Genomic DNA, 26,904 nt, shown 5'->3' with positions numbered 1-26,904 from the left:
ATTGTAGTAGGGGGGCGAGGATCAGGCTTGATTGTAGTAGGGGGCGAGGATCTGGACTCATTGTAGTAGGGGGGCGAGGATCAGGCTTTATTGTAGTAGGGGGTGAGGATCGGGCCTCATTGTAGTAGGGGCGAGCCTCTCACTAAAAGGGGGCGAGGATCAGGCTTGACTGTAGTAGGGGGCGAGGATCTGGACTCATTGTAGTAGGGGGGCGAGGATCAGGCTTTATTGTAGTAGGGGGTGAGGATCGGGCCTCATTTTAGTAGGGGGCGCGAAGATCAGGCCTCATTGTAGTAGGCGGCGGGGATCAGTCCTTATTGCAGTAGGAGGTGAGGATCGGGCCTCATTGTAGTAGTGGGGCGAGGATCAGGCCTTATTGCAGTAGGGGGCTAGGATCGGGCCTCATTGTAGTAGGGGGGCGAGGATCAGGCCTTATTGCAGTAAGGGGGCGATGATCGGGCCTCATTGTAGTAGGGGGCGAGGATTGGGCCTCATTGAAGTAGGGGCAAGCCTCTCACTTTTGGCGGCGAGGATCAGGCCTTATTGTATTAGGGGGCGAGGATCGGGCCTCATTGTAGCAGGGGTTGAGGATCGGGCCTTATTGTAGTAGGGGGGCAAGGATCGGGCCTCATTGTAGTAGGGGGGCAAAGAACGGGCCTCATTGTAGTAGGGGGCGAGGACCAGGACTCATTGTAGTAGGGGGGCGAGGATCGAGACTCACTATAGTAGGGGCCGAGGATCAGGCCTTATTGTAGTAGGGGGTGAGGATTGGGCCTCATTGTAGTAGGGGGGCGAGGATGGGGCCTCATTGTAGTAGGGGGGCGAGGATCGGGCCTCATTGTAGTAGGGGGCGAGGATCGGGCCTCATTGTAGTAGAGGGCGAGAAACGGGCCTCATTGTAGTAGAGGGCTACGATTGGCCCTCATTGTAGTAGGGACCAGCCTCTCGCTAATAGGAGGCGATGATCATGCCTCATTGTAGTAGGGGACGAGGATCGGGCCTCATTGTAGTAGGGGGCGAGGATCTGGACTCTTTATAGTAGGGGCCAAGGATCAAGCCTTATTGTAGTAGGGGGTGAGGATCGGGCCTCATTGTAGTAGGGGGGCGACGATTGGCCCTCATTGTAGTAGGGACCAGCCTCTCGCTAATAGGAGGCGATGATCATGCCTCATTGTAGTAGGGGACGAGGATCGGGCCTCATTGTAGTAGGGGGCGAGAATCTGGACTCTTTATAGTAGGGGCCAAGGATCAAGCCTCATTGTAGTAGGGGGGCGAGGATCGGACCTCATTGTAGTAGGGGGCGAGAAACCGGCCTCATTGTAGTAGAGGGTGTAACATACCTGGCGGCGTCCTTGCATAGTGGTCCATCTTCCACTGTGCAAGAGCGCGTACTTGATCTCCAGTCCAGGGTGTCTCTCTGGCTTCCCTCCATGCTGTCTGTTTGTGTCTGTTTCTGCTGCTTAAGGGCGGCGCCCGATCACTTCCTGCTTTTTGTACCTGCTGCAGGCACACCCCTTGTGCGTCCTCAGCCTGTTGCTGTCTATCACCTGGTATTTAAATCAGCTGCCCCAATTAACTGATGCCTGAGCATCTTGCCCTGTCAGTTGGCTTTTGTCTCTGACATGCCAGGTCCTGTCTATGTTACCTGTCTTGCAGTATCTGTTCCCATGTCTGTACTGTGTCCTATCTGTGTACCTTAACCTGTAGTCTGTACTCGTTCCTTGCCTGTTCGTTCCGCCCTCCTGGAGGCTGTATTTCCAGGCCAGTCTGAACACGCTCCTTGCCTGTTCATCCTGCCTCTCTGGGGGCCGTATTCCCAGACCCGCTCCTGTATCCCGCTGCAGTGTCGGTCTCCTCCGTACACTCAGGAGAGAGTTCAGACTGGAACTATCTTTTACCTGTTTTTTCTCTATGTCCGTTCCATTCCTTTTTCTGCAGAGTCTGAACTCGTACCTAACTCCTGCTCGTTGTCACTGTACTTCCGTTTGTGAGTTTGTGGTCCACTCGCTACTTCTCTGCAAGTACCCTGTGGGTATCTGGTTCTGCCTTTCCCTTCTAGTCTGTTCCGTGTGAACAGAGCCCTGTTCCTCGCGTCTGCGGTTTTCGCTTTGCTCTGCTCTGTCCGCCGCGTCTGCGGTTTTCGCTTTGCTCAGCTCTGTCCGCCGCGTCTGCGGTTTTCGCTTTGCTCAGCTCTGTCCGCCGCGTCTGCGGTTTTCGCTTTGCTCAGCTCTGTCCGCCGCGTCTGCGGTTTTCGCTTTGCTCAGCTCTGTCCGCCGCGTCTGCGGTTTTCGCTTTGCTCAGCTCTGTCCGCCGCGTCTGCGGTTTTCGCTTCGCTTTGCTCTGCTCTGTCCGCCGCGTCTGCGGTTTTCGCTTTGCTCTGCTCTGTCCGCCGCGTCTGCGGTTTTCGCTTTGCTCTGCTCTGTCCGCCGCGTCTGCGGTTTTCGCTTTGCTCTGCTCTGTCCGCCCCGTCTGCGGTTTTCGCTTTGCTCAGCTCTGTCCGCCGCGTCTGCGGTTTTCGCTTTGCTCAGCCCTGTCCGCCGCATCTGCGGTTTTCGCTTTGCTCAGCTCTGTCCGCCGCGTCTGCGGTTTTCGCTTTGCTCAGCTCTGTCCGCCGCGTCTGCGGTTTTCGCTTTGCTGAGCTCTGTCCGCCGCGTCTGCGGTTTTCGCTTTGCTCTGCTCTGTCCGCCCCGTCTGCGGTTTTCGCTTTGCTCTGCTCTGTCCGCCCCGTCTGCGGTTTTCGCTTTGCTCTGCTCTGTCCGCCCCGTCTGCGGTTTTCGCTTTGCTCTGCTCTGTCCGCCGCGTCTGCGGTTTTCGCTTTGCTCTGCTCTGTCCGCCGCGTCTGCGGTTTTCGCTTTGCTCTGCTCTGTCCGCCGCGTCTGCGGTTTTCGCTTTGCTGAGCTCTGTCCGCCGCGTCTGCGGTTTTCGCTTTGCTCTGCTCTGTCCGCCCCGTCTGCGGTTTTCGCTTTGCTCTGCTCTGTCCGCCCCGTCTGCGGTTTTCGCTTTGCTCTGCTCTGTCCGCCCCGTCTGCGGTTTTCGCTTTGCTCTGCTCTGTCCGCCGCGTCTGCGGTTTTCGCTTTGCTCTGCTCTGTCCGCCGCGTCTGCGGTTTTCGCTTTGCTCTGCTCTGTCCGCCGCGTCTGCGGTTTTCGCTTTGCTCTGCTCTGTCCGCCGCGTCTGCGGTTTTCGCTTTGCTGAGCTCTGTCCGCCGCGTCTGCGGTTTTCGCTTTGCTCTGCTCTGTCCGCCCCGTCTGCGGTTTTCGCTTTGCTCTGCTCTGTCCGCCGCGTCTGCGGTTTTCGCTTTGCTCTGCTCTGTCCGCCGCGTCTGCGGTTTTCGCTTTGCTCTGCTCTGTCCGCCGCGTCTGCGGTTTTCGCTTTGCTCAGCTCTGTCCGCCGCGTCTGCGGTTTTCGCTTTGCTCAGCTCTGTCCACCGCGTCTGCGGTTTTCGCTTTGCTCAGCTCTGTCTACCGCGTTTGCGGTTTCGAATTTGTCTCCCAGTCTGTACTGGACCCTACCCAGCCTGTGCTCTAGTCTGCCTGTTCCTGTATTCCCCGGTGTGGGTCAACAGCCGTGTCCGGAGTCTGACCTGGAGTAGACCCTGGTTCCTCTGCTCGGTTCCTCCCTGGTGCACTGGCGTCGTATGCCGTCGTGCGACCTTGGTCGGATCGGGCAGATACTTAGTTACGCCCCTCCAGGCACTCTCCGGTTCATGGCACAGTGGAATCACTACATAAACACGCACACGCCAGTCAGTCCGGGCGTGTGCATAACAGCATGCTCAGGCCATGGTTCCCGTTGAGCCCCACGGCCTTCGCTCTCTGAGAAGTTTTCCAGCGAATACATGCATTAAAAATAAATAAATAATTTTTTTTTTTTTTTCTCAGCTGAGTTCCAGGCGAATTACGCACCCGTCCAGATGGATCTATCTGCTCTCGTTCCTGCGGATCCGCCACGTTACTATGGGGATCCAAGACAAAGTCGTGCATTTGTGGAGCAATGCATGCTACACTTCAAGTTCTACCCTCTATGTTTTCCCACCGATCGGGTTAAGGTGGCATTCATTATGTCTTACCTGGCGGGTGATGCCTTGGAATAGATCAACCCCCTATATGAAACACAGGATCCGATCCTCCTGGACCTAATGGCCTTCCTGGTGGGCTTTCTAATGGTCTTCGATGATCCTAACCCGGAGGCTCCTGCTGAAGCTTCACCTCCCAATATCCCGGAGCAGCCCCGATGGGTAATGTGTGTGGGTAGCGCAATAGTCCTCCAGCCCAATGAGACTACTGCCCACCCAGAATCCTCACAGGGTGACTACGCATTCCGGAATACTTCTCCCAACCTCAAGAGGCAGTCCAGACGTGCTAGACGTAGAGGCAAGCCGTCACGCCAGGGTCTGTCCTCCCTGAGACCTCCTGACCCCAACCTTGAAGTCCCTACTGAAGCTTCATCTCCCTGCATCCCGGAGAAGCCCCAACGGGTAATGTGCATGGGTAGTGCACCAGTTCTCCTGCCCGAAGAGACTTCTGCCCATCCAGACTCCACACAGGAGAACTTCCTGCACCCGGCATCAGATGCTTCACCCACTTTAACCGGTGTGCATGTCCAAGGATGCTCCAAAGCTGTGGTTACCTCTGAGTCTGTGCACCTCTACTACCTGGCGGAGGACCCCCTGTTGCCTCCTGAATCCTCCGGGATACCACTTGATGACAAATGGAGAGAGACTTCTCTACACTCGGTACTCGATACTTTGTCCGCTTCGTCCTGTGAGCCTGACAATGGGTACCCCAAAGTGGTAGTTACCCCCGAGTCTCTACACCCCTCCGACCAGGTGGAGGACCTCCAGTTGTCTCCAGAACCCTTCGGGGTGCTACCTGGTAGCGAAAGGACAGAGACTCTCCTATACTCTGTACCTGATACCTCGCTCGCTTCGTCCAGTGAGTCCAACCTAGTGTACTCCGAAGCAGAGGTCACTCCCGAGTCTCTACACCCCTCCGACCAGGCAGGGGACCTCCAGTTGTCTCCAGAACCCTTCGGGGTGCCACCTGGTGGTGAATGGACAGAGACTTTCCTATATCCTGGATCTGATACCTCGCTTGCTTCGTCCAGTGAGTCCGACCTAGAGTACTCTGAAGCAGATGTTTTCCCCGAGCCTCTGCACTCTTCTGACCCGGCAGAGGACCTCCAGTTGTTTCCTGACTCCTTCAAGGTACCACCAGATAACAAAGAGACAGTGACTTTCTCTCACCCTGTACCTGATAACCCGTCTATTTATTCCTGTGAATTTGACAAGATGTACCTCGAAGCAGAGGTTATCCCCGAGTCTCTACACCCCTCCGACCAGGCGGAGGACCTCCAGTTGTCTCCTGAACCCTTCGGGGTGCTACCTGATAACGAATGGACAGGTACTCTTCTATATTCGGTACCTGATACCTCGCCCGCTTCATCCAGCGAGTCCGACCTAGTGTACTCCGAAGCAGAGGTTACCCCCGAGTCTCTGCACTACTCCGACCCGGCGGAGGACCCCCAGTTGTTTTCTGAATCCTCCTGGGTACCACCAGATAACAAGGTAACAGGGATTTTCTACATCTTGTACCTGATACCTCGCCCATTTCATCCTGTGAGTTTGACAAGATGTACCCCGAAGCAGAGGTTACCCCCGAGTCTCTGCACTCCTTCAACCCGGCGGAGGACTTCCAGTTGTCTCCTGAACCCTCTGGGGTGCTACCTGATAATAAGTGGAGAGAGACTTCCCTGTGTGCTGTTCCTGGTACTCCACCTGTTTCGTCTGTTGCTGAGGATGGCTGGATAGGAGGTAGCATCCTAGCTACCCAGATGAGACCAGTTTCTCCAGTGGACAGTGGAAGTGATCTCCTTGAAGTAAAGGATTGGCCCTTGAGTTCCCTGCGGAACATTCTGGCAGGCCTGAAGAAGAGGGGGCGTAAGGGGGGGGGTACTGTAACATACCTGGCGGCGTCCTTGCATAGTGGTCCATCTTCCACTGTGCAAGAGCGCGTACTTGATCTCCAGTCCAGGGTGTCTCTCTGGCTTCCCTCCATGCTGTCTGTTTGTGTCTGTTTCTGCTGCTTAAGGGCGGCGCCCGATCACTTCCTGCTTTTTGTACCTGCTGCAGGCACACCCCTTGTGCGTCCTCAGCCTATTGCTGTCTATCACCTGGTATTTAAATCAGCTGCCCCAATTAACTGATGCCTGAGCATCTTGCCCTGTCAGTTGGCTTTTGTCTCTGACATGCCAGGTCCTGTCTATGTTACCTGTCTTGCAGTATCTGTTCCCATGTCTGTACTGTGTCCTATCTGTGTACCTTAACCTGTAGTCTGTACTCGTTCCTTGCCTGTTCGTTCCGCCCTCCTGGAGGCTGTATTTCCAGGCCAGTCTGAACACGCTCCTTGCCTGTTCGTCCTGCCTCTCTGGGGGCCGTATTCCCAGACCCGCTCCTGTATCCCGCTGCAGTGTCGGTCTCCTCCGTACACTCAGTTCCAGTCTGAACTCTCTCCTATCTTTTACCTGTTTTTTCTCTATGTCCGTTCCATTCCTTTTTCTGCAGAGTCTGAACTCGTACCTAACTCCTGCTCGTTGTCACTGTACTTCCGTTTGTGAGTTTGTGGTCCACTCGCTACTTCTCTGCAAGTACCCTGTGGGTATCTGGTTCTGCCTTTCCCTTCTAGTCTGTTCCGTGTGAACAGAGCCCTGTTCCTCGCGTCTGCGGTTTTCGCTTTGCTCTGCTCTGTCCGCCGCGTCTGCGGTTTTCGCTTTGCTCAGCTCTGTCCGCCGCGTCTGCGGTTTTCGCTTTGCTCAGCTCTGTCCGCCGCGTCTGCGGTTTTCGCTTTGCTCTGCTCTGTCCGCCGCGTCTGCGGTTTTCGCTTTGCTCTGCTCTGTCTGCCCCGTCTGCGGTTTTCGCTTTGCTCTGCTCTGTCTGCCCCGTCTGCGGTTTTCGCTTTGCTCTGCTCTGTCCGCCCCGTCTGCGGTTTTCGCTTTGCTCTGCTCTGTCCGCCCCGTCTGCGGTTTTCGCTTTGCTCAGCTCTGTCCGCCGCGTCTGCGGTTTTCGCTTTGCTCAGCTCTGTCCACCGCGTCTGCGGTTTTCGCTTTGCTCAGCTCTGTCTACCGCGTTTGCGGTTTCGAATTTGTCTCCCAGTCTGTACTGGACCTTACCCAGCCTGTGCTCTAGTCTGCCTGTTCCTGTATTCCCCGGTGTGGGTCAACAGCCGTGTCCGGAGTCTGACCTGGAGTAGACCCTGGTTCCTCTGCTCGGTTCCTCCCTGGTGCACTGGCGTCGTATGCCGTCGTGCGACCTTGGTCGGATCGGGCAGATACTTAGTTACGCCCTCCAGGCACTCTCCGGTTCATGGCACAGTGGAATCACTACATAAACACGCACACGCCAGTCAGTCCGGGCGTGTGCATAACAGAGGGCGACGATTGGCCCTCATTGTAGTATGGACCAGCCTCTCGCTAATAGGGGGCGATGATCCTGCCTTATTGTAGTAAGGGGCGAGGATCAGGCATCATTGTAGTAGGGGGCGAGGATCGTGACTCATTGTAGTAGGGGGCGAGGATCGTGACTCATTGTAGTAGGGGGCGAGGATCGTGACTCATTGTAGTAGGGGCGCGACTATTGGGCCTCATTGTAGTAGGGGGGGGCGACTATCGGGCCTCATTGTAGTAGGGGGGGGCGACTGTCGGGCCTCATTGTAGTAGGGGGCGAGGATCTTGACTCATTGTAGTAGCGGGCGAGGATCGGCTGTCATTGTAGTAGGGGCGAGCCTTTCGCTAATAGGGGGCGAGGATCAGACCTTATTGTAGTAGGGGGGCAAGGATCAGGCCTCATTATAGTAGGGGTGAGGATTGAGCCTCATTGTAGTAGGGGGGCGAAGATCTGGCCTCAATGTAGTAGGGGGCAAGGATCGGTCCTTATTGTAGTAGGGGGGAGGATCGGACCTCATTGTAGTATGGGGGGCGAGGATCCGGCCTCATTGTAGTAGGGGGGAGGATCGGGCCTCAATGTAGTATGGGGCGAGGATCGGACCTCATTGTAGTAGGGGGCGAGGATCGGGCCTCATTGTAGTAGGGGGCGAGGATCGGGCCTTATTGTAGTAGGGGGCGAGGATCGGGCCTTATTGTAGTAGGGGCGAGCCTCTCTCTAATAGGGGGCGAGGATCGGGCCTCATTGTAGTAGGGGGTCGAGGATCAGGCTTCATTGTAGTAGGGGCGAGCCTCTCGCTAATAGGGGGCGAGATCAGGCCTCATTGTAGTAGGGGGCGAGGATTGGGCCTCATTGTAGTAGGGGGACGAGGATCAGGCCTTATTTTAGTAGGGGGCGAGGATCGGGCCTCATTGTAGAAGGGGGCGAGGATCGGGCCTCATTGTAGAAGGGGGCGAGGATCGGGCCTCATTGTAGTAGGGGGTGAGGATCAGGCCTTATTGTAGTAGGTGGCGAGTATCGGGCCTCATTGTAGTAGGGGGCGAGGATCGTGCCTCATTGTAGTAGGCGCCGGGGATCAGTCCTTATTGCAGTAGGAGGTGAGGATCGGGCCTCATTGTAGTAGGGGGTGAGGATCGGGCCTCATTGTAGTAGGGGCGAGCCTCTCGCTAATAGGGGGCGAGGATCGGGCTTAGTTTCTCTATCCTCACTAATAGGGGGCGAGGATCAGGCCTTATTTTAGTAGGGGGCGAGGATCGGGCCTCATTTTAGTAGGGGGCGCGAAGATCAGGCCTTATTGCAGTAGGAGGTGAGGATCGGGCCTCATTGTAGTAGGGGGGCGAGGATCCGGCCCTATTGTAGTAGGGGTTGAGGATCGGGCCTCGTTGTAGCAGGGGTTGAGGATCGGGCCTCGTTGTAGCAGGGGTTGAGGATCAGGCCTTATTGTAGTAGGGGGCGAGGATGAGGTCTCATTGTAGTGGGGGGGTGAGGATCAGGCCTTATTGTAGTAGGGGAGTGAGGATTGGGCCTCATTAAAGTAGGGGCGAGCCTCTCGCTAATAGGGGGCGAGGATCAGGCCTTATTTTAGTAGGGGGCGAGGATCGGGCCTCATTGTAGTGGGGGGGTGAGGATCAGGCCTTATTGTAGTAGGGGAGTGAGGATTGGGCCTCATTAAAGTAGGGGCGAGCCTCTCGCTAATAGGGGGCGAGGATCAGGCCTTATTTTAGTAGGGGGCGAGGATCGGGCCTCATTTTAGTAGGGGGCGCGAAGATCAGGCCTTATTGCAGTAGGAGGTGAGGATCGGGCCTCATTGTAGTAGGGGGCGAGGATCCGGCCTTATTGTAGTAGGGGGCGAGGATCTGGCCTCATTGTAGCAGGGGTTGAGGATCAGGCCTTATTGTAGTAGGGGCTCGAGGATGAGGCCTCATTGTAGTGGGGGGGCGAGGATCGGGCCTCATTGTAGTAGGGGGACGAGGATCGGGCCTCATTGTAGTAGGGGGACGAGGATCGGGCCTCATTGTAGTAGGGGGACGAGGATCGGGCCTCATTGTAGTAGGGGGACGAGGATCGGGCCTCATTGTAGTAGGGGGGCGAGGATCGGGCCTCATTGTAGTTGGGGGCGGGGATCGGGCCTCATTGTAGTAGGGGGCGAGGATGAGACCTCATTGTAGTAGTGGGGCGAGGATTTTGCCTCACTGTAGTAGGGGGCGAGGATCGGGCCTCATTGTAGTAGGTGGGCGAGGATCGGGCCTCATTGTAGTAGTGGGCGAGGATCGGGCCTCATTGTAGTAGTGGGCGAGGATCTGTACTCATTGTAGTAGGGGGCGAGTCTCGGCCCTCATTGTAGTAAGGGCGAGCCTCTCGCTAATAGGGGTGAGCATCAGGCCTTATTGTAGTAGGGGGCGAGGATCGGCCCTCATTGTAGTAAGGGCGAGCTTCTCGCTAATAGGGGGCGAGGATCGGTCCTCATTGTAGAAGGAGGCAAGGATCAGGCTTTATTGTAGTAGGAGGGCGAGGATCGGGCCTCATTGTAGTAAAGGGCGAGGATCGGGCCTCATTGTAGTAGGGGGCGAGGATCGGTCCTCATTGTAGAAGGAGGCGAGGATAAGGCTTTATTGTAGTAGGGGGCGAACCTCTCGCTAATAGGGGGCGAGGATCAGTCCTTATTGTAGTAGGGGGCGAGGATCGAGCCTCATTGTAGTAGGGGGCGAGGATCGAGCCTCATTGTAGTGGGGGGGCGAGGATCGGCCCTGATTGTAGTAGGGGGCGACTATCAGTCTTTATTGTAGTAGGAGGTGAGGATCGGGCCTTATTGAAGTAGGGGGCGAGGATCAGTCCTTATTGTAGTAGGGGGCGTGGATCGGGCCTAATTATAGTAGGGGACGAGGATCTGGACTCATTGTAGTAGGGGGTGAGGATCGGCCCTTATTGTAGGAGGCGAGTATCGGGCCTCATTGTAGTATGGGCGAGCTTCTCGCTAATAGGGGGCTAGGATCAGGCCTTATTGTAGTAGGGGGGCGAGTATCAGGCTTTATTGTAGTAGGGGGTGAGGATCGGGCCTCATTGTAGTAGGGGCGAGCCTCTCGCTAATAGGGGGCGAGGATCGTGCCTCATTGTAGTAGAGGGGCGAGGATTGGGCCTCATTATAGTAGGGGTGCGAGGATCGGGCCTCATTGCAGTAGGGGGTGAGGATTTTCCCTCATTGTAGTAGGGGGGCGAAGATCAGGTCTTATTGTAGTAGGGGGGCGAGGATCAGGCTTTATTGTAGTAGGGGGTGAGGATCAGGCTTTATTGTAGTAGGGGGGCGAGGATCAGGCTTGATTGTAGTAGGGGGCGAGGATCAGGTCTTATTGTAGTAGGGGGGCGAGGATCAGGCTTTATTGTAGTAGGGGGGCGAGGATCAGGCTTTATTGTAGTAGGGGGCGAGGATCAGGTCTTATTGTAGTAGGGGGGCGAGGATCAGGCTTTATTGTAGTAGGGGGTGAGGATCGGGCCTCATTGTAGTAGGGGCGAGCCTCTCACTAAAAGGGGGCGAGGATTGGGCCTCATTTTAGTAGGGGGCGAGGATCGGGCCTCATTGTAGTAGGGGGGGCGAAGATCAGACCTCATTGTAGTAGGGGGGTGAGGATTGGGCCTCATTGCAGTAGGGGCGATCCTCTCGCTATAGGGAGCGAGGATCGGGCCTTATTGTAGTAGGCGGGCGAGGATTGGGCCTCATTGTAGTAAGGGGGCGAGGATCGGGCCTCATTGTAGTAGGGGGCGAGGAACGGGCCTCATTGTAGTTAGGGGCCGAGGATCGGGCCTCATTGTAGTAGGGGGGCGAGGATCGGGCCTCATTGTAGTAGGGGGCGAGGATCGGGCCTCATTGTAGTAGGGGGCGAGGATCGGGCCTCATTGTAGTAGGGGGCGAGGATCGGGCCTCATTGTAGTAGGTGGGCGAGGATCGGGCCTCATTGTAGTAGGGGGCGAGGATCGGGCCTCATTGTAGTAGGGGGCGAGGATCGGACCTCATTGTAGTAGGGGGCGAGGATCGGACCTCATTGTAGTAGGGGGCGAGGATCGGGCCTCATTGTAGTAGGGGGCGAGGATCGGACCTCATTGTAGTAGGGGGCGAGGATCGGACCTCATTGTAGTAGGGGGCGAGGATCGGACCTCCTTGTAGTAGGGGGCGAGGATCGGGCCTCCTTGTAGTAGGGGGCGAGGATCGGGCCTCCTTGTAGTAGGGGGCGAGGATCGGGCCTCCTTGTAGTAGGGGGCGAGGATCGGGCCTCCTTGTAGTAGGGGGCGAGGATCGGGCCTCCTTGTAGTAGGGGGCGAGGATCGGGCCTCCTTGTAGTAGGGGGCGAGGATCGGGCCTCCTTGTAGTAGGGGGCGAGGATCGGGCCTCCTTGTAGTAGGGGGCGAGGATCGGGCCTCCTTGTAGTAGGGGGCGAGGATCGGGCCTCCTTGTAGTAGGGGGCGAGGATCGGGCCTCCTTGTAGTAGGGGGCGAGGATCGGGCCTCCTTGTAGTAGGGGGCGAGGATCGGGCCTCCTTGTAGTAGGGGGCGAGGATCGGGCCTCCTTGTAGTAGGGGGCGAGGATCGGGCCTCCTTGTAGTAGGGGGCGAGGATCGGGCCTCCTTGTAGTAGGGGGCGAGGATCGGGCCTCCTTGTAGTAGGGGGCGAGGATCGGGCCTCCTTGTAGTAGGGGGCGAGGATCGGGCCTCCTTGTAGTAGGGGGCGAGGATCGGGCCTCCTTGTAGTAGGGGGCGAGGATCGGGCCTCCTTGTAGTAGGGGGCGAGGATCGGGCCTCCTTGTAGTAGGGGGCGAGGATCGAGCCTCATTGTAGTAGGGGGGCGAGGATCGAGCCTCATTGTAGTAGGGGGGCGAGGATCGAGCCTCATTGTAGTAGGGGGGCGAGGATCGAGCCTCATTGTAGTAGGGGGGCGAGGATCGAGCCTCATTGTAGTAGGGGGCGAGGATCGGGCCTCATTGTAGTAGGGGGCGAGGATCGAGCCTCATTGTAGTAGGGGGCGAGGATCGGGCCTCATTGTAGTAGGGGGCGAGGATCGGGCCTCATTGTAGTAGGGGGCGAGGATCGGGCCTCATTGTAGTAGGGGGCGAGGATCGGGCCTCATTGTAGTAGGGGGGCGAGGATCGGGCCTCATTGTAGTAGGGGGCGAGGATCGAGCCTCATTGTAGTAGGGGGGCGAGGATCGAGCCTCATTGTAGTAGGGGGGCGAGGATCGGGCCTCATTGTAGTAGGGGGCGAGGATCGGGCCTCATTGTAGTAGGGGGCGAGGATCGGGCCTCATTGTAGTAGGGGGCGAGGATCGGGCCTCATTGTAGTAGGGGGCGAGGATCGGGCCTCATTGTAGTAGGGGGGCGAGGATCGGGCCTCATTGTAGTAGGGGGCGAGGATCGAGCCTCATTGTAGTAGGGGGGCGAGGATCGAGCCTCATTGTAGTAGGGGGGCGAGGATCGAGCCTCATTGTAGTAGGGGGCGAGGATCGGGCCTCATTGTAGTAGGGGGCGAGGATCGGGCCTCATTGTAGTAGGGGGCGAGGATCGGGCCTCATTGTAGTAGGGGGCGAGGATCGGGCCTCATTGTAGTAGGGGGCGAGGATCGGGCCTCATTGTAGTAGGGGGCGAGGATCGGGCCTCATTGTAGTAGGGGGCGAGGATCGGGCCTCATTGTAGTAGGGGGCGAGGATCGGGCCTCATTGTAGTAGGGGGCGAGGATCGGGCCTCATTGTAGTAGGGGGGCGAGGATCGGGCCTCATTGTAGTAGGGGGGCGAGGATCGGGCCTCATTGTAGTAGGGGGCGAGGATCGAGCCTCATTGTAGTAGGGGGGCGAGGATCGAGCCTCATTGTAGTAGGGGGCGAGGATCGGGCCTCATTGTAGTAGGGGGCGAGGATCGGGCCTCATTGTAGTAGGGGGCGAGGATCGGGCCTCATTGTAGTAGGGGGCGAGCCTTTCATACTTCTCGATTGTGGCCAGGACACCTTCCATCCCGTTTGGGGCTGATTATGGGATCTGTGCCCTTTTTCCTCGTATTTGGAGCTTCTTGCTTTGCAGAATGATCCGGTGCGGTGGTGTTCAGGGTTATAAGGCGCCCGGCTCCGAACTCTGATATCAGACCTGTAATATATTTCATCAGCTCTGACGTTGCACTTGTGTAAGGAGATCATGTCTGAGATGTGTATGAAGAAGGGACCAGATGGCCATCTCCATTCCCAGAAAAGAGGTGGGAGGAGATGACGAGCGCAGAGCAGAATATTCTTGTGGCGCAGGATTCGATGCAATGTGTTCAGAGACGTGGTGCGCACCGTCCAGGTGTCGGGGAGAACACCCCGCACAGGGGAGGATTGGCTGCAGCATCCCGGCCAGACATCGCCTGCATTCCCTGCATTTCATGTGTCAGCCATTAGAAGCGGCAGGAGCATCTCCATATTAAGAAAGAGCAGCTGTCCGCCGCCATTATTTTCAGCTGTCCGTCTCCCACCAGTTCCAGATTACACATCTCACCAGTATTGATCCCACATGGTTTTATTACTGTTCAATCTTCTCCCGTTTGTGTTTTTCTGATGGGAATTCTATCACGGCGGATCCTCATAAGAGAACAGATGCACATGTAGCAGAGCTGAGTGTAATATGTCAGTGTGCAATGCTGTGGCCATGTATTATCTTACATAGGACTGCAGACAAACCTTCTGCATTATCATGGTTCAGTCATTCAGCTCTGCTACATCTGTGTCTGTTTTCCAAGTATTTCAGACTGGACCATTGCATAAATAGGAACATGTAGCGGATACATCACTGATTGTACACAGGTAACAATGTATCTAATCCTCACAAACTTGCAGCTTCAGCACTCTATAACACTGATATTTGGGGTGCAGGGTATCATTATCCCGAACCCCGAGTGTCAGAGTCATTATCTCATACCCCGATTGTCAGCGTCATTGTTCCCGGTATTCGGCGGGTCTTGTGGGGTGTCCCTGGTATACGGCAGGTCTTGTGGGGTGTTCCCAGTATGCGGCGGCTCTTGTGGGGTGTCCCCGGTATGCAGCGGCTCTTGTGAAGTGTCCTCGGTATACAGCGGGTCTTGTGAGGTGTCCCCGGTAGCTCTTGTGGGGTGTTCCCAGTATACGGCGACTCTTGAGGGGTTCCCGGGATGCGGCGGCTCTTGTGGGGTGTTCCTGGAATGCGGCGGCTCTTGTGGGGTTCCCGGGACGCGGTTGGTCTTGTGGGGTGTTCCCGGTGGTTCTTGTGGGGTGTTCCTGGGATGCAACGGCTCTTGTGGGGTTCCTGGGATGCGGCGGCCCTTGTGGGGCTCCTGGGATGCGGCGGCTCTTGTGGGGTTCCCGGGACGCGGTGGGTCTTGTGGGGTGTTCCCGGTGGTTCTTGTGGGGTGTTCCTGGGATGCAACGGCTCTTGTGGGGTTCCTGGGATGCGGCGGCTCTTGTGGGGTTCCTGGGATGCGGCGGCTCTTGTGGGGTGTTCCTGGGATGCGGCGGCTCTTGTGGGGTGTTCCTGGGATGCGGCAGCTCTTGTGGGGTGTTCCTGGGATGCGGCGGCTCTTGTGGGGTTCCCGGAACACGGCGGCTCTTGTGGGGTGTTCCTGGGATGCGGCGGCTCTTGTGGGGTGTTCCTGGGATGCGATGGCTCTTGTGAGGTTCCCGGAACGCGGCGGCTCTTGTGGGGTGTCCCCAGTATGTGGCGGCTCTTGTTGGGTGTCCCCGGTATACGACTACTCTTGTTGGGTGTCCCCGGTATACGGCCTAGTCTTGTGAAGTGTGCTCGGTATACAGCTGGTCTTGTGGGATGTTCCCAGTATATGGCGGCTCTTGAGGGGTTCCCGGGATGCGGCGGCTCTTGGGTGTTCCCGGGATGCCGTGGCTCTTGTGGAGTTCCCGGGATGCGGTGGCTCTTGTGGGGTTCCCGGGACGCGGTGGGTCTTGTGGGGTGTCCCCGGTGGCTCTTTTGGGGTGTTCCTGGGATGCGATGGCTCTTGTGGGGTTCCCGGGACGCGGCGGCTCTTGTGGGGTGTTGCTGGTCCACGGCGTGTCTTGTGGGGTTCCCAGTATACAGTAGTTAGTAATTGAAGTTAAGGCAAATTGCACCCTATAATGTCACTATAGAAGGTATCCCATCCTCGGGGTGCAGGGCATTTCTTGGGGTGCAGACCTGTCGGTCAGGGTGTCATCTCCCACCGTCTCCCTTTTCCACAAGGCATTTCTGGAGGAATGTCCCACCTCCCTCCGACACGTTCCCTTTATATTACGACCTTATTGCTGCTTGTCATCAGTTTAATGCAGAGAATATTACACCGGGAATACGTCCGGGAGCGGAGGACACGAGTGTCCCGCGGTTATTGGCGCGTCTGTGGTATACGGCGTGGGGGAGGGGCAGGACTGAATTACAGCAGACAGCTCTTCGGGCGCTCGTTATGTCAGGTGCTCTTCTCATTACTCTCATTAATTATGCAGATCTCCCCCTGTCGCTGCAGTTAATAAGGATGTGGTTGATTATGGGCCGAGAGCAGCTGCAGAGCCGGAGTCCGGAGGCCGCGTGGCGTCCATCCTTGCAGCATTGTCATTAATTGCCATCTTGTCCACGGGAATTCGGAGGCAGGTGGTCGCGGTGGGCGGGGAGCCGCGTGTGAAATGATCGGTTGCAGTGGCATAAGGCGTGTGGCACTGCTCAGATGATTTCGGGAGCTTGCGTAGGCTTCTCTCCCAGCGATGCCAGATTTCTCAGTCTGCAGGAGAAGGCCGGCTGTCTGCAGCGGACATTAATAATTCAGCACAATTTGCACGCTGGTGGAAGCGCTCTATGGCTAATACACTCCACGGCGGCCTCCAGAGACCCCCGTACAGGAAGCCAGGGTACGTCTCACAGTACTGTATGGTCTGCGGCAAGAGCTGTGGAACTACAAGTCCCAGCATGTGTCTACCACCACAGGGACATCATGAAATGATCTCGATGGTCCAGATGGATGGAGTGGAGGATGGCTGGTTGATGGACACCCCATGCAAACACGGCTACGGCGATAACAAGGAGGAGGTGGAGTAATGTTTTGGGCTGGAATCATGGGGAAAGAGATTGTCGGCCCTTTTAGGATCCCTGAAGGGGTAAAGATGAACTCCATAATGTATGTTGAGTTTCTCAAACAGCACTTCCTGCCATGGTTCAAGAAGAAGAACCGTGTATTCCGCAGCAAGATCATTTTCATGCATGATAATGCCCCGTCTCATGCTGCACATAACACATCTGCATCTCTGGCTGCTATGGGCATAAAAGGGGACAAACTTATGGTGTGACCCCCATGTTCCCCTGACCTCAACCTCATTGAGAACCTCTGGAGCATCATCAAAAGGAGTGTCTATGATGGCGGGAGGCAGTTCACATCTAAGCAACAGCTCTGGGAGGGTATTCTGTCCTCATGCAAAACAATTGAAGCAGAAACAATCCAAAACCTGACAAATTCAATGGACGAGAGAGTTCAGAAGCTGCTTTCGAACAAGGGGTCCTATGTGCAAATGTGACATCACCTAGAATAAAGTTTTGAGTTGAAAACTGTTTGATTTCAGTGTGTAATAACCAGCTAATGCTTATAATTTCACAAATGACCATTTTTTTTGTTCTTTATTAAAATGAAAAGGTTGAAAACTCTGCTGTGCATAATAATTTGGAACATGCATTTTGAGTGCAGTTTGAGTGTTTTATTTTTTAAAAAATCTGTTATCATAGGCAGTTTGTACAAAAACCTTTCAATTGTATTCGAATAGTTATTTGACTGGAAAATTACAATGACTGCAATTCATAGAGGTAATTTGGGAAAATCTGATAAAATATTATTTGCATAATAATTTGGAACACCGTGTAGTATTTTGTTGCACCACCTCTGGCTTTAATAACAGCTTGCAGTCTCTGAGGCATGGACTTAATGAGTGACAAACTGTACTCTTCATCAATCTGGCTCCAACTTTCTCTGATTGCTGTTGCCAGATCAGCTTTGCAGGTTGGAGCCTTGTCATGGACCATTTTCTTCACCTTCCACTAAAGATTTTCAATTGGATTGAGATCCGGACTATTTGCAGGCCATGAGATTGACCTTATGTGTCTTCTTTCAAGTAATGTTTTCATAGTTTTTGCTCTATGGCAGGATGCATTATCATCTTGAAAAATGATGTCATCATCCCCAAACATCATTTCAATTGATGGGATAAGAAAACTGTCCAAAATATCAATGTAAACTTGGGCATTTATTGAAGATGTAATGACAGCCATCTCCCCAGTGCCTTTACCTGACATGCAGCCCCATATCATCAATGACTGTGGAAATTTGCATGTTCTCTTCATGCAGTCATCTTTATAAATCTCATTGGAACGGCACCAAACAAAAGTTCCAGCATCATCACCTTGCCCAATGCAGATTCGCGATTCATCACTGAATATGATTTTCATCCAGTCATCCACAGTCCACGATTGCTTTTCTTTAGCCCATTGTAACCTTGTTTTTTTCTGTTTAGGTGTTAATGATGGCTTATGTTTAGCTTTTCTGTATGTAAATCCCATTTCCTTTAGGCGGTTTCTTACAGTTCGGTCACAGACATTGACTCCAGTTTCCTCCCATTCGTTCCTCATTTGTTTTGTTGTGCATTTCCTGTTTTGGAGACATATTGCTTTAAGTTTCCGATCTTGATGCTTTGATGTCTTCCTTGGTCTACCAATATGTTTGCCTTTAACAACCTTCCCATGTTGTTTGTATTTGATCCAGATTTTAGACACAGCTGACTGTGAACAACTAACAACTTTTGCAACATTGCGTGATGATTTACCTTCTTTTAAGAGTTTGATAATCCTCTCCTTTGTTTCAATTGACATCTCTCGTGTTGGAGCCATGATTCATGTCAGTCCACTTGGTGCAACAGCTCTCCAAGGTGTGATCACTCCTTTTTAGATGCAGACTAACGAGCAGATCTAATTTGATGCAGGTAATCGTTTTGGAAATGAAAATTTACAGGCTGATTCCATAATTTTTTCCTCAGAATTGAGTGATTCCATAATTTTTTCCCTCTACTTGGTCTGAAAAAAATTACCCTTACTGAGTACCACATTTTTTATCTTGATTTCTTTGTGTTTCTTAAAGCCCTAAAGTTGCCATTTGAAATGACTTTAGTTTTGTGCCATGTCTGTGATCTGCTTATTTTCAACAACATTAAACAACTGAATGAACATCCTCTGAGCCCGGTGATTCCAGAATTTTTGCCAGGGGTTGTGGTATACACATGGACTGATCATCAATAGGACACCACCATGTGCAGGGACGACAGCTCCATCATTAATATTGGGAGGGCTTCTTTACAGTAAGAGCAGTTATACTCTGAAATGTCCACAAGAGGCAGAAACCATATTGGAGACCCCGACCCTAATGTATCCATCTCTGACATTTACTATGGCCGCTGTGGGTGTTCTCCTCCGGAGACTCAGCGTTTCTGACCTCCGGAATCCTCCGTGTGCACAGGGCCGGGGGCAGCGGGGTGCCGGCCTCTGACGCGGCTGTAATGGAGGCCGGATCAGTAGATATAACAGACATTGGTTTGTAGAAGGACAGGTCTCAGCATGCCTATGGTGTGTGCCAGGGCATGCTTGTTCTTGTAGTGCCCTCCTCCAGGTTTGCAGCTGGGTCGCAGTATTTATGTGTTCTTTTCTGTCTTTATCTGCTCAGGACGTCACATTCCAGGGCGAAGGCTGACGCAGCTGCTGCAGCGGCTCTCAAGGCGCAGGAGGAGGCTCAGATCGCCAGGATTGCTGCCAAAGAGTTCTCTCCATCCTTCCAGCACCGGGAAAACGGTGAGTGCCAGAGCGCCCCCTGCAACCCGAGGTCCTCGCTGCTTGGTCACTGACGTCTGACTGTTGTATCCACCCAAAGCTCGGCACCCCCTGTGTGCCACATACGATCGCACGCCTATGTCATACCAATGTGTGCGGTCCGGCAGTGCCACGAGAGTCAGTGTCACTAGCATCATCACTCACAGCCAATCAGCTGGCCACCTGAAGATCACATGATGCTCCGCCAGTGCAGAGGATCAGATACATCACACATGATAGGATTAGATACACGGCTGAGCAGACAGCATCACACAGGAGAGCATTAGATACACGGCTCAGGAGAGAGTATCACACAGGAAAGGATTAGATACACGGCTCAGCAGACAGTATCACACAGGAGAGGATTAGATACACGGCTCAGCCGACAGTATCACACAGGAGAGGATTAGATACACGGCTCAGCCGACAGTATCACACAGGAGAGGATTAGATACACGGCTCAGCCGACAGTATCACACAGGAGAGGATTAGATACACGGCTCAGCAGTCAGTATCACACAGGAGAGGATTAGATACACGGCTCAGCAGTCAGTATCACACAGGAGAGGATTAGATACACGGCTCAGCAGTCAGTATCACACAGGAAAGGATTAGATACACGGCTCAGCCGACAGTATCACACAGGAGAGGATTAGATACACGGCTCAGCCGACAGTATCACACAGGAGAGGATTAGATACACGGCTCAGCAGTCAGTATCACACAGGAGAGGATTAGATACACGGCTCAGCAGTCAGTATCACACAGGAGAGGATTAGATACACGGCTCAGGAGAGAGTATCACACAGGAAAGGATTAGATACACGGCTCAGCCGACAGTATCACACAGGAGAGGATTAGATACACGGCTCAGCCGACAGTATCACACAGGATAGGATTAGATACACGGCTCAGCCGACAGTATCACACAGGAGAGGATTAGATACACGGCTCAGCAGTCAGTATCACACAGGAGAGGATTAGATACACGGCTCAGCAGTCAGTATCACACAGGAGAGGATTAGATACACGGCTCAGCAGACAGTATCACACAGGAGAGGATTAGATACACGGCTCAGCAGACAGTATCACACAGGATAGGATTAGATACACGGCTCAGCAGTCAGTATCACACAGGAGAGGATTAGATACACGGCTCAGCAGTCAGTATCACACAGGAGAGGATTAGATACACGGCTCAGCAGTCAGTATCACACAGGAGAGGATTAGATACACGGCTCAGCAGACAGTATCACACAGGAGAGGATTAGATACACGGCTCAGCAGACAGTATCACACAGGAGAGGATTAGATACACGGCTCAGCAGTCAGTATCACACAGGAGAGGATTAGATACACGGCTCAGCAGTCAGTATCACACAGGAGAGGATTAGATACACGGCTCAGCAGACAGTATCACACAGGCTGGGATTAGATACACGGCTCAGCAGACAGTATCACACAGGCTGGGATTAGATACACGGCTCAGCAGACAGTATCACACAGGATAGGATTAGATACACTGCTCAGCAGACAGTATCACACAGGATAGGATTAGATACACGGCTCAGCAGACAGTATCACACAGAAGAGGTTTAGATACACGGCTCAGCAGACAGTATCACACAGAAGAGGTTTAGATACACGGCTCAGCAGACAGTATCACACAGGATAGGATTAGATTCACGGCTCAGCAGACAGTATCACACAGGATAGGATTAGATTCACGGCTCAGTAGACAGTATCACACAGGAGAGGATTAGATACACGGCTCAGCAGACAGTATCACACAGGATAGGATTAGATACACGGCTCAGCAGACAGTATCACACAGGAGAGGATTAGATACACGGCTCAGCAGACAGTATCACACAGGAGAGGATTAGATACACGGCTCAGCAGACAGTATCACACAGGAGAGGATTAGATACAAGGCTCAGCAGACAGTATCACACAGCATAGGATTAGATACACGGCTCAGCAGACAGTATCACACAGGAGAGGATTAGATACACGGCTCAGCAGACAGTATCACACAGGATAGGATTAGATACACGACTCAGCAGCCAGTATCACACAGGATAGGATTAGATACACAGCTCAGCAGACAGTATCACACAGGAGAGGATTAGATACACGGCTCAGCAGTCAGTATCACACAGGATAGGATTAGATACACGGCTCAGCAGACAGTATCACACAGGATAGGATTAGATACACGGCTCAGCAGACAGTATCACACAGGATAGGATTAGATACACGGCTCAGCAGACAGTATCACACAGGATAGGATTAGATACACGGCTCAGCAGACAGTATCACACAGGATAGGATTAGATACACGGCTCAGCAGACAGTATCACACAGGATAGGATTAGATACACGGCTCAGCAGTCAGTATCACACAGGAGAGGATTAGATACACGGCTCAGCAGACAGTATCACACAGGATAGGATTAGATACACGGCTCAGCAGTCAGTATCACACAGGAGAGGATTAGATACACGGCTCAGCAGTCAGTATCACACAGGATAGGATTAGATACACGGCTCAGCAGACAGTATCACACAGGAGAGGATTAGATACACGGCTCAGCAGTCAGTATCACACAGTATAGGATTAGATACACGGCTCAGCAGACAGTATCACACAGTATAGGATTAGATACACGGCTCAGCAGTCAGTATCACACAGGAGAGGATTAGATACACGGCTCAGCAGTCAGTATCACAGGATAGGATTAGATACACGGCTCAGCAGACAGTATCACACAGGAGAGGATTAGATACACGGCTCAGCAGTCAGTATCACACAGTATAGGATTAGATACACGGCTCAGCAGACAGTATCACACAGTATAGGATTAGATACACGGCTCAGTAGACAGTATCACAAAGGATAGGATTAGATACACGGCTCAGCAGTCAGTATCACACAGGAGAGGATTAGATACACGGCTCAGCAGACAGTATCACACAGGATAGGATTAGATACACGGCTCAGCAGTCAGTATCACACAGGAGAGGATTAGATACACGGCTCAGCAGTCAGTATCACACAGGATAGGATTAGATACACGGCTCAGCAGACAGTATCACACAGGAGAGGATTAGATACACGGCTCAGCAGTCAGTATCACACAGTATAGGATTAGATACACGGCTCAGCAGACAGTATCACACAGGATAGGATTAGATACACGGCTCAGCAGTCAGTATCACACAGGAGAGGATTAGATACACGGCTCAGCAGTCAGTATCACACAGGATAGGATTAGATACACGGCTCAGCAGACAGTATCACACAGGAGAGGATTAGATACACGGCTCAGCAGTCAGTATCACACAGTATAGGATTAGATACACGGCTCAGCAGACAGTATCACACAGTATAGGATTAGATACACGGCTCAGCAGTCAGTATCACACAGGAGAGGATTAGATACACGGCTCAGCAGTCAGTATCACACAGGATAGGATTAGATACACGGCTCAGCAGTCAGTATCACACAGGATAGGATTAGATACACGGCTCAGCAGTCAGTATCACACAGTATAGGATTAGATACACGGCTCAGCAGACAGTATCACACAGTATAGGATTAGATACACGGCTCAGTAGACAGTATCTGACAAGAGGGGCTCGGATACCTGTTTGTGGATATTTCTGGGATCTGTAGGGTGACATTTATGGGAACGTTATGTGCATCTGCGTCGCTCCTACTTGCTGGCGTTGCGGCCACTGTGGGGGGCTTCTGGTGACCCGCCGCCTCCCGAGCGCTGGCAGCTCAGTGCATAAGGCTGAGGTAATCCTGATCCTGAGACTGGAGGGGGAAGGGCAGGCTGGCGAGCAATTAGCCGGCGGGTCCCCAGAGCCCGGTGCTTACCACAAGAGCAGCATCCTGCCGGGGCTGCCAGTCACATGACCCGCGCTGCCCACCCTCAGCGCAGCCGCCGCGCTCTCCATCAGATACAGATGTCCTCACATATATACACTGGAATCAGTCGTGTCCGAGTGCGGATCGTTCCTTTCAGAATTCTTGTATTCCTTAGAACAGGGTTCCCCAACTCCAGTCCTCAAGGCCCACCAACAGGTCATGTTTTCAGGATTTCCTTAGTATTGCACAGGTGATGTAACTATTGCCTGTGCAGGTGATGCAATTATCACCTGTGTAATACTAAGGAAATCCTGAAAACATGACCTGTTGGTGGGCCTTGAGGACTGGAGTTGGGGAACCCTGCCTTAGAAGATGAGTCCTGGAGCACTGACACCGCCGTTCCTCTGTTGCTCTTACTGGAAATGTAGTGTCAGCTGGGCGTTACCTTTCCCTCAGTCCAGGGGGCGTGTCCAGAACTGGCAGCACTGATTGGACAGTGCCCACAACTTGCACATTTCCAGGAGCAGTGACCGCACAATGCAGAGCTGGATACGTGGGGGGGTGTCGGGTCCGCTCACACATTGGGGGAGGGGTGTCTGTTCCGCTCACACATGGGGGGAGGGGTGTCTGTTCCGCTCACACATGGGGGGAGGGGTGTCTGTTCCGCTCACACATGGGGGGTGGGGTCTGGTCCACTCACACATGGGGGGGGGGGGGGGTGTCTGGTCCGCTCACACATGGGGGGGGGGTTGTCTGTTCCGCTCACACATGGAGGGAGGGGGGGGTCTGGTCCACTCACACATGGGGGGGGGGGTGTCTGGTCTGCTCACACATGGGGGGGGGGTTGTCTGTTCCGCTCACACATGGGGGGGGGGGTGTCTGGTCCGCTCACACATGGGGGGGGGGTGTCTGGTCCGCTCACACATGGGGGGGGGTGTCTGGTCCGCTCACACATGGGGGGGGGTGTCAGGTTCGCTCACACATGGAGGGGGGGTTGTCTGGTCCGCTCACACATGGGGGGGGGGGTTGTCTGGTCCGCTCACACATGGGGGGGGGGGTTGTCAGGTCCGCTCACACATGGGGGGGGGTTGTCTGGTCCGCTCACACATGGGGGGGGGGGTTGTCAGGTCCGCTCACACATGGGGGGGGGGTTGTCTGTTCCGCTCACACATGGGGGGGGGGGTTGTCAGGTCCGCTCACACATGGGGGGGGGTTGTCTGGTCCGCTCACACATGGGGGGGGGGTTGTCAGGTCCGCTCACACATGGGGGGGGGGTTGTCTGTTCTGCTCACACATGGAGTGGGGGGTTGTCTGGTCCGCTCACACATGGGGGGGGGTTTGTCTGGTCTGCTCACACATGGGGGGGGTTTGTCTGGTCTGCTCACACATGGGGTGGGGGTTGTCTGTTCCGCTCACACATGGGGGGGGTTGTCTGTTCCGCTCACACATGGGGGGGGGGGTTGTCTGTTCCGCTCACACATGGGGGGGGTTGTCTGGTCCGCTCACACATGGGGGGGGGTTGTCTGTTCCGCTCACTCATGGAGTGGGGGGTGTGTCAGGTCTGCTCACACATGGGGGGGGGTTGTCTGGTCTGCTCACACATGGGGGGGGGTCTGGTCCGCTCACACATGGGGGGGTTGTCGGGTCCGCTCACACGTTGGGAGGGTGTCTGGTCCTCTCACACATGGGGGGTGGGGGGAGTTTGGTCCGCTCACACATTGGGGGGGGGTTTGGTCCACTCATACATGGGGGGGGGGTGTCTGGTCCGCTCACACATGGGGGGGAATTTGTCCGCTCACACTTGGGGAGGGGGGGGGGAGGGGTGCCTGGTCCGCTCACACGTGGGGGGGGGTGTCGGATCCGCTGACGCCAGGTCCTCACCGGTAGGATAGATACTTAACTGTTTCCATTTATTATAAAATGTATCAAATAGTAACAAGTGCATTTAAAGGGGAAATCACCAAATTCCATCTTTCCACATTGCTGGATTCTGCCGTCCCTGGTTTATCTCTGCACCCATCCCCCTTGTACAATCAGTATTACCCCAGTCATGGGCTGACAGCCGGGTCCGTACATGCCCCTGAGGGGCCACTAGAGGTTACAGGTGGCTTGTGGATCAGGACGGCGGAGGCAGTTGGATGTTTTCTTCCACTTTTCTTGCTGCCGTTTCTGATTTATATTTAATCTATGAGCAAAGCCGCGAGTTCCGATGAGGAGAGTAGTCACGGCTAGAAGTAGTCAGCGCTCTGTGACTGTAATTGCAGCAAGCGGGCCTCCATAATTTATGAGCTACAGTGTCAGCGCGGGGATAGTGTAACCGAGAAGCCTGGAATCTGTGCCGCAGCGCCACCAGAAGTGATTTCATCCGGGGAGAGGGGGCGACGTAGTGACTTAGAAAGCGAGGACCCTCAGGGGAAGGAGCGAGCCCCCGTCCATGGAGGTAGTCGTGTCATGTGACCAGTTATTATTGCACAGTCGCCTCCACCAGTCCAGGATTACTAGGACAGACCCCCCCCAGTAACGTATAAGACCCTCGCAGCCAGTTTATGCCGCCATCATTGGTAACGCTCTTCTTTTCTGATTTTCCGTGTTCAGGGCTAAAGTGCCAGAGGCCAAAACATCAGAACTCGTGTGACGACATCGAGGTCATCTCAACGGAGACGCCGCCGCAGCAGGACAGCCCCGAACTGTACAGGAAAGGGACCACGCCGTCAGACGTGACGCCAGACGACAGCCCCATGAGAAGCCCCCTGTGCAGCCCGCCGTCCACCCCGCCCCCACCACAGCCAGCGCCCAAGTCTAGGAATAAGAGCGCCCACTTCTCCCGACAGTTGTCTGTGGACGAGGACCGGGGAGGGGACATTCAGATGTTGCTGGAGGGTCGGGCCGGGGACTATGTCAGACCCAACAGCTGGGTGGAGGTCGGTGGGAGTAGAGTCGGGATGGTGGCGGGAAATCCTCTGGGACCTTGTTCCATCCCTGAAGAGCTCATGATGAAGAGCAGCGGCCACAAACACGTGGTTTCCAACCACAAGCCAAGAGAACGGTGGTCCGACACCCCGACCACCGTATCGTGGACTTCCCACAGGACCCACAACCACAGCCCGGGCGCGAACAAGCTCCTGGAGGTGGACGAGGAGAAGCTCAGCAACTACGAGATGGAGATGAAGCCGCTGAAGAGAATGGATTCTTATATGCAAGAGATTCACACCCAAAAAAGACACTACAGCAAAACGGGGCCCCGGAGCCCGGCCGAGGGCCACCACCTGGAGGAGCGCATGTACGGGGTCCAGAGACTGCGCTCCAAACCTCAGAACAAGGAGAACTTGCGGCCGGCAGCTGCTGCTGAGCCCACCGTGCAGAAACTGGAGACGCTGCGGTTTGGGGAGAAGGGCGAATCGCGGCTCCTGCGGCGAGACTTAACCCTTTCCCCACCACAGAAATCTTTACCTGTTGCACTAGAATCCGACGAGGAGAACACGACTGAGCTCAAACCCACGGTAAGGTCCGAACGTCGCCCACCGCCATGCGTAAAGCATGCACGTCCTACTGGGGCCCCCAGAATAGTGGTGTGGCCCCACAAGTGCTTGTGCCGTGCTAAGTGACAGCGCAGTGCTGCACTAGGTGTACCAGTAGTCCTGTGTAAATCACCTAGCGATCAGAATGATCTGGGACAGATTCGGCTCTGCTACACACGTCATACCGCGCCAGCCCCGCGTACACACGTCATA

The 26,904-nt window shown here is 54.4% G+C and overlaps 1 protein-coding gene across 1 annotated transcript in view; it reads left to right on the top strand.

The window, feature by feature from the left end:
• JPH3 (junctophilin 3) overlaps positions 1-26,904 on the top strand; it is a 115,663-nt gene that overhangs the window by 76,895 nt on the left and 11,864 nt on the right. The window contains exons 3-4 of the mRNA XM_073659724.1: positions 19,153-19,277; positions 25,769-26,673. Of these exons, the coding sequence (XP_073515825.1) occupies positions 19,153-19,277; positions 25,769-26,673 (1,030 nt within the window). The remainder of the gene's footprint in view (positions 1-19,152; positions 19,278-25,768; positions 26,674-26,904) is intronic.

Source organism: Phyllobates terribilis, unplaced genomic scaffold (assembly GCF_046119375.1).
Source record: "Phyllobates terribilis strain yellow unplaced genomic scaffold, ASM4611937v1 Scaffold_14__1_contigs__length_39327217, whole genome shotgun sequence".
NCBI classification, from domain to species: domain Eukaryota; kingdom Metazoa; phylum Chordata; class Amphibia; order Anura; family Dendrobatidae; genus Phyllobates; species Phyllobates terribilis.
The sequence above is the reverse complement of the archived record's forward strand: the minus strand, read 5'-3'. Positions and strand labels throughout refer to the sequence as shown.